Source organism: Lepisma saccharinum, chromosome 6 (assembly GCF_977018435.1).
Source record: "Lepisma saccharinum chromosome 6, izLepSacc3.1, whole genome shotgun sequence".
Lineage (NCBI taxonomy): Eukaryota > Metazoa > Arthropoda > Insecta > Zygentoma > Lepismatidae > Lepisma > Lepisma saccharinum.
In genome coordinates, this window is record NC_139234.1 from 29,184,235 (window position 1) to 29,199,317 (window position 15,083).

The 15,083-nt window shown below is 38.4% G+C and overlaps 1 protein-coding gene across 1 annotated transcript in view; it reads left to right on the top strand.

The window, feature by feature from the left end:
- LOC145989287 (pancreatic lipase-related protein 2-like) overlaps positions 1-15,083 on the top strand; it is a 36,300-nt gene that overhangs the window by 19,007 nt on the left and 2,210 nt on the right. The window contains exon 8 of the mRNA XM_083124615.1: positions 4,141-4,309. Coding sequence (XP_082980741.1) covers positions 4,141-4,309 — 169 coding nt within the window. The remainder of the gene's footprint in view (positions 1-4,140; positions 4,310-15,083) is intronic.

Below are 15,083 nucleotides of genomic sequence, written 5' to 3' on the forward strand. Positions count from 1 at the left end.
TACCTTTACATTGATTTGAAAAAACTTTTGTCTTCTTCTACTTGATAAATTAAAATTATGTATCTTCGACCTAGACTGTACTGAAGAAAACGATAAATATTTTTTTAACTCTTAGCATTCACAGTACCCGAGATAAATTCAGAACTTTGAATTCCCTGACAAAGAAAAGCATGGATAATACAATAACATGTAATTTCTTCTCTGAAAGCACAGCAAGTGCGGAATTCTTGCCACGAGAATGGTATACATATCAGGCCATATGCAGGTACTGTTCTCAACTCTCATGTCCTCTCGTTGCCTATGTGGGGGCCTGATGAAGTTCAAAATTCATAAATATATATATATATACAGGGTGTTTCTAAAGGTCGTTTACAACGCTTGGGAAGTGATTCCTCACACGAAAACAAGCAAAAAGTGTGAGTTCCATTTTTACGACTGAGGCTTCGTTTCCGAGATAGGAGCCTTGCAAAAGGTGACAAAGTGAACGTCACACCTAACTGGGACGAATACTATCACAGATAGAGAGGCAGTTCCAAGGGAATCATCAAGGAATCGTATGTGCTCAGTCCGGAAGTCACTATGAAAAGTTCACTGCACGCATGTGCAATGGAGTCCTCAAAGGAATTGGGGATTTCCAGCAAGAACAATGCATGGAAAGGGTATGTAACGCAGCAAGAAGGACCGTGACAATGAGAAATGTGTTAAAGACAACACATCCTGACCTCAAACATCAAAACATGAGTTCGGAACACAAAATCCGAAAAGTTGAGCCCAGTTGCATACCCCAGTTACACGCGAGGAATGAACGAATCATGTCATGTGGCATACGAGAGACACATTACTCCACCAGGAGGAGGGAAAGAAAAACACAATGTCAGATGATTGCGACAACGTGTATTTTTACACACGACAACTACGTAATATCCCCCCCACCCCACACACACACACACACACAACAAACAACAAATGCTACAATGTCTTACGCACAGACAGTGTGTATCACTGTACACCAACTGAAGATGTCACTTTCACCACACAAAGGGGGTGGGGAGCAATACCAAGAGTGTTCTCACTGGGATTTGCCGAGGGCGATAATCACAGACGGTTTTCAAAATGTTTGCCGTTCACTTCTACGCAGAGATCACAGCGACGAATCAAGGATTGTTGAGTACGAGCAAGGAAGCCAGGTGTATCTGCTACCATCGCGGCGGCGACGTTGATGCGAGCAACGAGGTCCTCAGCTGATGTGACAGGTGTGTCGTATACGAGGGTTTTCATTTCTCCCCAGAAGAAAAAATCAAGAGGGTTGAGATCTGGAAACCTCGGTGGCCGAGGCACATGCTCATCCCTACCAATGAACCTATTGCGAAACACGTCATGCAGGAAATGTCGTACATTACGATCGAAATGAGCTGGTGCCCCATCGTGTTGGTACCACATTTCTTGCCGCAGTGCCAAAGGTACGGTTTCCAACAGTTCAGGCAGAACCTCACTAAGAAATGCATGATACGTGCGACCATTCAGGCGAACAGGGAGAATGTATGGTCCAATTAAATGATCATGTACTATCCCGCACCACACATTCACTGAAAATCTGTGCTATTGATGGGCAACAAAAAGTGCATGTGGGTTGTCAAAGTCCCAGACATGACTGTTTCTACTATTGAAGACATCCATCCTGGTGAAAATGGCTTCATCTGTTAACATATCTTTGCCCCGAAGTGAGGGTTTGTGTCCAGCTGATGCAACAACCATTGGCAAAACTCCATACGAGGGCGAAAGTCACGAGGTAACAGTTTTGTACTTTCTGCAGTTTAAAAGGGTGCATACCTTCCTCTGACAACACTCGCCAAACATTCACATGAGCGTGTTTTGTGCCCGAGTGAGCATGCGCGTACTGGTGCCAGGATGTTCTGCAACCACTGTTAACACATCTTCTGCAAACTGATGTGTGCGTACACTTCGGGGTCTTCCAACTTCTTGCCATGGTGGTAACACTGACTCTGTTTCACGCAGTCGACTGTCCATTACATGAAAGAAGGTGCGAGATGATAAACGTCTATGTGGAAAGCGTTCTCCATAAAGACGCCTTGCCTCACAGCTATTACCACATGCCTCCCCATACATGAGATGCATGTCTGCTAGCTGCTGGGTCGTATACGCAGCCATCTGTGTAACAGGGAGCTGGAACTGCAAAGTATCGTTTTTGTTTAACACTGGCACACTGCACAAATTGGCCGTATCACCGTACGAACACCACAGACCAATTGTTGCGATACTTGACTTGCCCACTCCACCACGTCAACTTCTTTCAATACAACATACTAGTACTCTTCAATGTGTATGACAACCACCTAGAGCGAACTGCTGATCATATCCCAGCACCTGCAACACGACTGGGACGACTGCCGGAGAGAACCAACCCTTCGAGCTCCTCTCGCAGGTACAGCAGTCATGAAGGTCAAACGTAGACTATGAGAGCCAGACTTGCCTGCAAAGCGCTTCCAAAACTGGTCTCTTTTACATCACAGTGATCGCATGCGAACACACTTGGTATTGCTCCCCACCCCCTTTGTGTGGTGAAAGTGACATCTTCAGTTGGTGTACAGTGACATGCACTGTCTGTGCGTAAGACATTGTAGCATTTGTTGTTTGTTGTGTGTCTGTGGGGGGGGGGGATATTACATAGTTGTCAAGTGTAAAAATACATGTTGTCGCAATCATCTGATTGTGTTTTTCTCTCCCTCCTCCTGGTGGAGTAATGTGTCTCTCGTATGCCACATGACATGATTCGTTCATTCCTCGCGTGTAACTGGGGTATGCAACTGGGCTCAACTTTTCGGATTTTGTGTTCCGAACTCATGTTTTGATGTTTGAGGTCGGGATGTGTTGTCTTTAACGCATTTCTCATTGTCACGGTCTTTCTTGCTGCGTTACATACACTTTCCATGTATTGTTCTTGCTGGAAATCCCCCATTCCATGGCCGGCTCGATCCCCCGATTTGACGCCTTGCGCCTTTTACATTTGGAGCCACATGACAAGACACCGGTAAAGTCGCAAGAAGAGCTCAGGGAGAGGATCTTAACAGCTGGTCAACACATCATGGACACCATCACATCACAAGTTAAGAGACCAAATGTCCGTAAAAACCTGCGTGCCTGCATTCGTAACGGAGGTGCCCACTTTGAGCAAGACATGTAATGTTCTTTAATTGTATTGTTCATTGATTCCATTCACATGAAGATGAATGAAGTATTATTTCTTGTACACAAATGTGTATGTTAGCAACATTTGTACCTTGTTGGATAGCAGATGTCACAAGGAAGTAATTCAAGTAATTTGTACGCTTCGTGTCATACCATCTTTGTTATTAATACGTTGCCAAGTAAATTAAGGGTGCATTTTTTTATCATCACTTGTAAGTTTATACCCACCCGTTACTTACATGAGATTGTTATTTGGGAAAAAGTTTTTTTTCAACAAACCACTTATTTGTTAGCTATCAGAAAATGCAGAAATAAGTTCCATACATTGAGCAGTTTTTTCTCAATTCATCTTTTTATGTGGAAAATTGTCATTTTTTAAAGAAACAAAAGAAATTCGATTATCTCGAAAACTACTAATTTTCGGACAGGGTCAAATTTATTGCAAATTGTCTCTACTTTAACCCCTTTCAGGGAATACATCTAATTACCAGTCACCCTGTATATTACTTGCATCTTTTATTTGGAAAATGAATTTTTTTTTTTTTTTTTTTACCATGAGCTTGTAACTTTAGACTGTCCTTAAAAAACACGAACTATAAATTAAAACTCAAGCATTTGTAGTTACAGAGATATGAACTTTTATTTAAAACCTTGCACAATTTTAAACTTTCTGCTGGAAACACACTTGACATTTAAGGGTTAAAAACTGTAATCTCTTTATTTAGTTTCTTTACAACACAGAGTTTAAATATCCCGAAATTATGCATAATGCATATTTTTAAAATTAATTTTGCAAGAACATTGGATTTTTAGATGAAATGACTCAAACACACATGATGAGTCCAACTTTGTAACAGATAGGGGAATAGTTTCACCTAAGGTGCCCAGCAAGGAATTGATTCTAAATTGCTTTGTAACGCTTTCTCTTTTTAGGTCGTTGCAGTCACTTGAAGGCATATAGCTACTATCGGGTCTCCATTGAGAACCCAAAATGTATGTCAGCCTATCCTTGTAGTGGTTATCATAACTACAGATACTACAGAGAAAATTACTGCCACGCAATTAAGGAAATAGGAGAGCACTTTCTGGAGCAAGATGGACTGTAAGTTCTTATTTTGACCTTCACAAATTAAACTGTCATTCTTATGACCAAACAATGTAAGTCTCCATCTTTCTCTCACATATTTTAATCTGTCAAGAGCTTTCTAAACTGTTTCAATATTAAATCTGAGAAAGGTCAAGTGGCAGAGCACCTGCTTTATAAAGATAATAATAATAATTACCTGCACATGGTCTCCTCTGTGGTTAACCTAACATTTTTCCAATTACAGAATCTCATGTCAGTTCCCATTAGTTGGATGAGGCTGAGTGGTGTTCTCAAACTGGTTGCAGCTTCTCATCTGAGAAATCTGTGTGTGTCCTTGACCCTGATCTGTACATGAATATAAAGAAGGTTAGACTTCTTGGCCTATTTTTTGATAAGAAACTAAATGGGCAATCTCACCTTCGCCAGCTTATGTTCTATTGTCTCAGGATTCTGAACCTTCTACATCTTGTCTATTCATCTTCCCTTCCTTCTTGGCTTTGTATCCTCGACACAGTTCATCGTTCATTCATTTGTGTTTTGGTGCATTTCGTACCAGTCCAGTTCTCAGTTTGTATGTAGAGGTATTATTTTCCTGCAGTTTACGGTTATTACAAGCATAAGAAAACAGTTTTTTCTTTGTGACGTTTCAGGAGAACACATGCTCCTTTCATCGACAACATCCATTATATAACAAATTCTTTTTGTTTAAAAAATAGTAACCATTGTTATAACTGTATCTTTAGTCAAAATGAAAATAAATGCCTGATGAAAGGAGCGTGTGTTCTCCTGAAACATCACAAAGAAAAACTGTTTTCTTATGATTGTAATAACCGTAAACTACAGGAAAATAATTCTACAATGCAAGCAATGCGTACATACAAGAAAAACTATTGTATGTAGAGGCATCAGAATTGTCAGTCTCTAAAATGACAGCAACATATTCTTATTAAAACCTCCATCTATACACAAAGCATTCGCACCCATCATATCACACCATCTCAGACGAGAGAAGACTGGCTTCATACTTGTTACATCCTCATGCCACAAGTCCATTTGGTGTTTGTGCAGACAAGATCCCTTTAGCACTTGGCAATGATAGTGATCTACCTAGCGTTCCCCACTTGGGAATTTCCTGCACCTTTGATTGACACGTCTCTAACTGCTCTCCCAAAGGCAGCAACACCAATGGTCGAATACCAGAAGACATTTTTACAGTTTCGATCCCAGTACCCCAATTTAAATGTCTTTCATGCGGATGGGTCCATTTCAGCCGAATCATTAGGATGTGCCTTTGTTATGGACTTCCAAAGTTTTAGGTACTCTACGGGAAACATCCTGCCTATTCCATGTACAGGGGTTTATCCAGGATTTTTCCCCTGGGGGGGTGTTGGAAAATGTTGGGGGGGTGTAAGTTTGGGGAAGTTAAGTGCATATTTTGGACAGTTTTAAAAATGTTCGCCCTAATTCAATTTGTTCATGGATGTAATCCCCCTCCCTTCCCTTCACGTAACATTTCAGAAGAAAAAATATGTCAAATACAAGAAAAGATGGAAAATAGATTAATGTTAACTTTTCATTTTAAAGTTTCGAGTATTGCTTTCCTTCCGATAATGTTCAGTACTTGATTTAATCAATCGTTAGACAAAACACAAGGGATGACATTAAAAAACACAAAATTTTAACATATTATTACCAGGAATCATTTCATGCAATTCTTAAGCTAGTTATAAAGAAATTAGGAACACTTGCGCAATATTTTAACTGTATTTGTATCATTCTTACCGTAGGTGTAACTCGGGGTTCAACTTGGGGGTGCCCAATTGAAATATCAGTGAGAATGCATTGCATGGGTGTGCGCGCACTTGCCTGTCTGAAGTAGTAGTAATAAATACAGATATAATATGACTTAAATAAATTATGACACTGCCAGCGAAGCGAGCAAGAAAATTTTTAGAACTATTTCTTTGCAAACTGAATATGCATAGCAAAAGTATCCCATGATGTTTACTCTTTACAATCTTGCTTTGCTTGTTCGTTAAAGACTTCAATATGAAATTAGTTGACCGATTTCGTTCAAAAGCAATATCAGGTATCTATCAAATGTGCATCCCAACTTCACACTATATTTTAACGTCTTCATGGCCATGATCTAAATATATTGAGTTTCATTACTTTATTTCAGTTTGTGAATCATCGTTTAAACAGAGATTTAAAAACACCAGCAGAATTTGGAACTCACTTGCTACATAGAACTATTAAAATTATACATGCATATTTTCTAACTGTTAGAACAGGAGGGGGCAGGAGGCATGTGGTGAGGTAAAGAGGATGCCAAACGAGAAGCAAGATTGTAAAGAGTAAACATCAATGGATACTGTCGCTATGTTTAATTAATAATATGCATATGCATTATACCCTTACAAAACTTTGGAAAATACGCTTGGTGCTTTTGAGAGTTTATCTTTCAAATACTAAATGAGAGACTCTAGGGAATTAGGAGTCACGTGCCTCTTTGCCTTAAAAGAAAACAAAATAACATGTGCAAATAAACGCATGGCATGTTAACTGCAAAAGGAAGGCAAGAAGTTTTCACTTCTACATTGAGGCAATGCTTTATTTTTATTTATTTAAAAATTGAATAGCATTTATTTCACTATCCAACACAAAGAGCACAATGAACCAAACAAATTTTCTCTCTCCACGTTTTCCAGCAGGCAAGTGCCGTCGTGCCCTCACTGGTGCGCCTATGGTCAGATATAAATTTTGGACTTAATGTAAATTAAATTTCTTTTATGTTTAATTCCTTACACTCAGGCCCGTAGCCAGGAATTCTTTGTAAGGGGGGGGGGGGGGGCGGAAGTCAATCCTAGGAGGCAAATTTTTAATATATTGTGTCGCATTGGGATAGCAGGGTACACAGAGGCACTTGACACCTCCCCCAAAAGAGATAAGTAACAGAAAAGGGATGATATTTTGAAACTAAAATGATACAATGGACATAAAAAGACTTCGAGCAACATCAAATGGCATTTTTTCGATAATGACCTTTCCAGATTGGCAAAGAATATAAAGTTAAAACTAATTCCATTATGAGTATCCAATTGTCCTGCTATTCTTAGATTCTTCTAGTTTTGTTTTCTTTTAATTCAATGTTTGCTTCCCCTAGAATGGACTTCCACCCAAGGTCGGAAGGTTGGGGGGGGGGGGATAATGCCCCCTGCCACCCTGTGGTTGCAGCACTGTTTATGAGTGTCTCTTCATCAATTTCACGTCATCATTCATTGTTGCGATTAGCTATAAGTGGCAGAAAAGCAATGCTAAGTAACAAAAATCAAATATCCACTCCCTCTCTCTACCACATGAATCACTAGTACCAAAAAGGGAATTTTACCCCCAATCCTGATATGACATTATACTGAATCCCACACACCTTCATAAATCACAAAATCAATGAGTCTTTGTTACATTGCTAGAGTAATTGTAAAGATTAGTGAGAATTCTAGGTGTTCTGTATTTTTCACAGGGGGGGGGGGCAAAGCAGGCTCTCAGGGGTAGTTGCCCCCCTCTAGTTACAGGCCTGCTTACACTTCCTTTGCTTCCTTTGAAAAGTTGAATAAAATTAAACATGTCAGGGAACCGACTAGATACAAAGAGAAAGACAATTTTTACTAAAGCTATATCTTTGCAAACTGACAATTTAATAGGGTGCCAGTAATTTCACAGGGCACCACGATGTTAACGCTTTTCTATTTTTATCTTTTTGCTTGTTCGGCACCCCATTTGTACTTAGCACCCAGGCAAGCACCCCACGTGGACCCTCCCCCTTTTACCAACTCTCTTTCTAATAGTATATCATTTCTTTTACAAAGGTAAGAACTCTTGGAGCCACAAAAATGGTCATCAACTATAGACGTGAATGAATCAAATAGGTTCTTCATGAAATTCTTGCCATTTTATATCGAATACTCGGTCAGTAAATTTTATATTGGTACTTTATGAATATCGGTTGGAAGAAATTATACCTACATATAGTGTCACTGATTTTCTACTCACCAATTTCGGTTTCTTTCTGTCTGGTTTTTCATTTTCTCTATCTTCTTCAGACAGTTTTGCAGTCAAGTTTCAGACATTGTTATACACTAAACAGAACAACAACACACGAATGGAGATGCCACACTGAGACTGGCCTAAGGCCAAAGGCATTTGACTGTTCCTTTCTCTACCACTCCAAAATCATTCATCTCGCTAAGTTACAAAAAATAGTGTTGCTATTGCTAACCATAGTAACAGAATTCACTACAAGGAGTCAAACCTGTATCTTTGAATTTCTTCCCTTACTTTTTTAGTACATTTTTCACATGAAAGAATTGAAAGAAAAATGCAACAAAATGTAAATTTCATTGACTCGGGGGTTGAATAATTGAATTTATGAATCTGTAAAGTATTTAAGAAATATATAAGGTATTCAAACGCTGAACTGTCAACACTGTGCGTGGAATGTGCTCCCTGGAAGGAGGGCGAGAGGTCAGTTTGACATTTTCCAGATGGCAGCGTCCCTTCCCTACAGCTGACCGAAGCCTTGTCAAGGGAGCTGCTGTTTCCAGGAAATGACGATGCTGCCCATTCCACCCTCCTTCCTTGACACTTTGGTTTTAGTTGATCGAAAGGTCCATTGGACTACGCTTCTTCAGCTACAAATCATTCCTTTCTGTTAATGTTGAAATATTGTCATTCTATTGTTGATTGTTCCACTTTTCTGCTTGGGGGGAAGGGGGTTCACCAAAATTTGGGAGGGTGTTCGGGGTGTGTGGATAAATCACTGTCCATGTACAGTGGGATCCATGAGTATTACCGTGCAAATTGTCCATGACTATTTTCATTAATTTTTCTCTTATATCCAGTCTGTTTTTAAGTGATGGATTTTTATGTATGCTGGTGCAGAAGTTATCAACAGCTTGTTTTGAGTTTTCTTTTAATTCTTGAAGCTCTTATTAGGTCAAATAAAGTGCACGAACATGGTGCAGGGTAATACTCATGGATCCCACTGTACATGGCAGAACTATATGCTGTGTTTGTACTGCTTTGATTAGTGTGCTCCGTGGTTTGAAATCACTGACTTCCAGACATCCTATAGTGCAGCACATGGGCATCAAGGGAAATAAAGCAGCTGATGCTACCGTCAAGTCTGCTGGTGTGGTGTCCACCTTGTGCCAGCCAGTGACCTGCAGAATGTGCTTTGTTGCTCCCTTCTTGACATTTGTCATGAGAGTGCGATAAGATAACAGGGAACAAACTTTGTGCTATTAAGCCCACCATTTGTTCCTCATACTGTTCCTCCCTTCGAGATGAAGTCTTCTAACTTGGCTGTGGATTGGACACACCCATGGTCACTTGCTGCAAAGGCTGAACCTCCAATGTGTTGTGTCTAATGTCATTTTAAGTATTCTGCATTATCTTATTGAATGTGTCAATTTTACTTTCCTCAGACAGATTTTTAATTTTTCCAGCTGCTGGGAGATGACACAAGTGTCACAACAAATGCTTTTAGCTTTTTGAGAAGATTGGGTTTCTTCCACTGTTTCTGAGGCAATATTTAATGTATCCTTATCTTTTTAACTCTTAAAGGATGGGCTATTGGTTTCTGAAACATCTTCTTTCTAGGGCTGAGCCAATACTGATGCCGATGTATCAGTATTGGCTGATACCAGTGGCATCAGTATCGGAAAGTAATGGTTGGAATTCATCTACTGATACCAGCCGATACTTTTCTGGCACATTGGTCTTTCACGGTGTCTGCAAAAATGCTGCGCGACATTATCTTGGAAATCATGCAAAATTCAATTATTATTTTTTTGCACAAATTATGGAAGAAAAACTGTATTTTTTATTACATGACATGTATTTTTAATATTCTGATGTAATTCTTGAATATTCTAAAGGAAATTTATTGGTAAATTCATGCATATAATTGGAGATTATTTATACACTAATATTGCTCAATATCTTGAACTAATTTTGATTTATGTAATTTTCAAGTATCGGTATCGGCTCAGCCCTACTTCCTTCTCAATTTTGGTGTTTCAAAACACACTTTTGGCAATAGAAGTACGACCTTCCAACATTCCTGGTGCCAAAAGCACAGGTGGTGGTGGTGGGAGGGGAAAGGGGGAGGCAGCAGGGGTCCTGGCATAGCCTGCATGGGGGTGCGATGAATTTCAAATTTTGTGAAAAAAAAAAGAAATGTTACTTTCCCTTTCTATCTTCTTCTTCTAACTGATTGCGGAATGTTTTTCCCCATCAGGATTACAGCCCAAAGTATACTGAACAAAACGAGGTATCATTTGTACCTAACGTTCGTAGTTCCAGAAATATAAAATTTTGTTTAGAAGCATGCAGAATTTCAAATTTCCTGCTGAAAACATGCTCAGCATTTGTGCAAATACCTGGAAAATCAACCTCGGCATCTAAGGATTAATGTATTGTGTTTATTGTGTCCAGGTCCCTTTACAACATTGCACTTTTAAGCTTTTTTAGCTCTTAAGTAAGGATTTTACATTAGGGTGTATTTCCACACATATACCAATGCATTCAATCAAGTTATAAATGAGAGAAGTGCAGTTCAGTGCAGTGTAGTGTGCTTGGAATGCACAATGGCAAAGCACAAGACATCACAAAACCCACAGAGGACTGAGCTGCTCCGGTGACCAAGTGTGTCTATTAATCGACATGCAATCTTGCTACTGAAGGTTCCAGATACGATATGAGCACACTATACAGCTCAGCGCTCACATAAGTATCGATTATTTTGCTTTACTGATCTCTGCATTAGTTTTAACATAAGCTAATTAATATTGAAATGACATTTGTCATTTTGTTGCGAGAGCCCTTACCATTATTTTATATTCAGTGAGGGGTATTACCCCAATATTATGTGACTGGCTCGATTGAAAATTGCACTCACACACTTAGATGTAACTTACAAATAAATAAATTGTTATAACATAACAGTCCATGTGTTCGAATCGAGTTGGCGAACACTTTATGTTTGCATTTGTTCGTTTGTCGATTTCATCAACATCTGTTTTATGTCTCTCTCACAATTACTGATATTGAATGACACTCAAAAACGATGGAGACATTTTCAGAATGAATAGTGTTTAATTTCAGTCTGCATTTATTGGAAATTCTGTGTCTTGGTCATTTTGTAAATAATTCTTATAACATCGCAAGTATCATTATTATTTTCTAATTTGTTCAGATAATATTCCCAAGTTGTTGTTTTCAAGTTCTCTCTCTTAAGAAGGGACTCTAGTGGTAACTTGTCACGCATACCTGTAAGTTACATCAGAGCGATTGTTTGCTGCATTAGGTTGCATACATACAGGTTAGATTTTAAGTGCTTGTAGTGCAAAAAAAAAAAGTAAGCACTTTCAAGGTAATGTTTATGAGAAAAGTTACTTGTTTTTTATGATATCTACCAGCACCAAACCATTGTTGAAGTTGTTTCATGACACACTGTATATGGGCAGTGATCAGAATGCTACATTTTAATTGCGTTGTAATTAAGTGGTCCCAGGTTCGATATCTGGTGAAGGCACATAGTGGTTCGAATCCCACTTAAACTGTAGGTCCAGTCCAGATTAGCCTTAGAACACCAAATCAACCAAAGCTACATTTTAAAAGTAGCTTCTACAGCTAGAACTAGTCTTCCAATAAGGTAGTTTTGCTACAGCTATATTTGCCAAAAAGTAGGTCACAACTCCTGTGTGCTACTCACTACTTTGGCGCTACCTTTGCATAAAAAAAGTTAAAACAACCATATGGATATTCAAAAGAAGCCTTCATCAGTTGTACTTACTAGGTAATATGTTTCATTATTTATTATCATTGTTGGCCCCCCATCATGTCCTTGGATCCAATATGGCAACCAAAACATTTTTCTGAACGATAATTTCCAAATAGGTGTTGGCAACACTTGTCTTCGAGTGCGCAGCAGTTTTGGCTGCATGACGTCGTAGTGTGTGTGCAGATTATCCCTTGTCATCTGTTTGACAGGGAATGTGTTATGTATCTAGACATATGTGTCTCTTATTAAACATGTATTTTACATAAAGGTGAGTGTCCTTTTCAAACTCACACCTACCCAACTACCGAAAGTTTTGGATACAAACTGGAATAGGGCTGCGCTCTCCGCCAATCATGATACCCATCATTCAATATATTTTGAACAAGTGTTACCATCTGAGACTTAATTTTAATAGTTTTTGAGAATAATAAGGTGACTATATAGTTGCCTATTCTCTATAGATTGCTGTGGCACCCATAATGTGGCATTCCATGAAATTACATTTATACAGTTTCACATGGTTTTGCAGCCTTCATAAAGCAAATAGCAGACCAAATTAATATGACAGGAGTTTAGTTATAGAATTTTGAGTTAAACTGTGTTAGTACTACAGTATGGGTTGGGCCTTTCTGCAAAAGTAAAAATTGTGAGGGTGTGTTTCACAAGTTTCCAGTTGAAGCACACAAATGTTTGTTTTGTCCTCTATATGCTCAGCTAGGTTAATCGGGACTTGACCTATAGTCAGGTGTAAGTACTATAGAGATATAACAGCACATATTCATTATCTTGCTTACATGCAGTTAAGATCCCTAAAATTTCTACAAAAAACAACTGTCCTTGGGAGGAAATTAATGTCAAAAACATAAAGAACTGAATATATAGTGACTAACAAAAAGGATGTTACATCCAGATGATGAAAAGTAAGGTTCCTGATTAATATTCATTACTTTAAGTAGTAGTGTGCATTAATCTTCTTTGGTACTGTCATTCAGAGCCGTATGATCCCAATCTAATCCTTGACTTCATGTAAGGGGAAATATTTAAATAACTGTCGATTACACAAGAAATGCTAAATAAGTATATTTTCATTATTTAATTTTTGTGAACATAATTTTCCAGTTTGGCCACTAGATTTCTAGAATCGAACAATGTTTCACTGCTACAGGAAACCAAGATGATGCATAAATTGTTTCCAATGTTAAGTCATGTTACTCTATGGGACTACAAACCGAAAGAAACACTCAACATAGCCATGGAGGCAGAAAAAAGTAGCTCCGACTGAAATTATAGTGGATGAATGCATATTTGACAATTTGAGACAGCATTGAGTGATTAGGAAAAAAAATCATAGTATCGCAAATCCCTATAACATTAAAAATCTATGAAAACGATATCTGTAACTCGGACCTTAAAGTTTCTATAATAATTAGTAAGAAATCTTGTACAAATATTACTGTACTGAATGACAGAAAAGCTCTTCACAAGCAAGTACCATATTTGTAATGCAGGAGCAACAATTGAACAAAGTAAAAAAAAGAAAAAGGAATGACATTCATGATGATGATAGTTCCTCATGTTACGGCATTTGGCAGATGCAAAAGTAAAAAAAAAAATCTTTAACAATAATAATGAGAGATTACTGTGGCTCGAGCATGATCTCTCTCTCACTACTTGCAAATATAAAATATCTGAGGAACATGCAAGGTAAGAAATAATTATACCAAACCATCATCATCATTTACAGTGCAATGTGTTCGGTCCCTTTCTTATATTATGTATCTTCTGACCTAAGGCAGTTTTATATGCACTTGTTAATCTTCATGTGCATTATGGTCCACTACTGAAGCATTTTCAGTCTGGTCATTCACAAACTTTGGGTGACACAATCTGTGAAAGATTACATCCATTCTTTAAAGAGAGGAGAGCACAGACTAACATTTAATGGACATTTTGGACTAGTGAAATATTTGAACACAAAGCCTCAAAATAAGATGATTTTGCATGTGAGTCATTCCATGCGAAATCAACACAGCTCCCAACCTGACCATCTCCGATTTTCATGAAATTTGGGGAGTTGAAACTATGCATGAAACTTAGTATTTATGAAAATTTTTAGTCTCGTGCGTCTTGTAATTGTTAAATTATTCAAGGTCAAAGTTAGCAGAAATTGCCCTTTTTGAGCCCGTTTAGCTATACTAAATGTGCTGTAACTCCGCCCCTATTTCGCCTAGGAAGCTCAAATAAAGCTTATTGTACAGGGCATTGAACAAGCTTTCCAGTGATATTTAACAATCCCACCTTTCGATAAAAATATAATTTTGTCACGTGACCTTGAATATCTCAAAACATGTCATCACCAAAAATCGTGAAAAAAATATATTTGAATGGCTTATTGCAGAAAGGGACCTGAGTCACTTTTGCACAATTCTGAGAAAAACAATGAAAAATCATATAATATTACGTGTAAGAAAGAAATGTGCCGTTGTTGGCTCAAATATTCAACATAATGAATAGTTAATTTTGCAACCCTCAATGCACCCCCCTGCAGTATGCTGCTAGACACAGTGGAGATGAAAAAATTAACTCCGATACCTCAAAAATGTGACTCAGGTCCCTTTCTGCAATAAGCCATTCATTTGGTCCCTCATGCCATAGTATAAAACATATCAAAAAATCATTCTGGGACTGCAATGAGATCAGAAGATACAAAATGATATGTGTTACTATGTGACTGATAAAAGCCTCATTACATGAACTATGACAAGTCAAAAGTCCTCTAACACCCTCCCCAAAATGTAAAGGAGTTATCCTGGTCACGAAAGAAATAGGTTAGACACAGGGAGATCTCTAGCTGCGTGTGTCAAGCGCAGGTCCGGCATATTGTTGACCTCCATATTGAATTCAATGCAAAAATTTCAAAGGAAAGGGTGTGAAGTGATATAC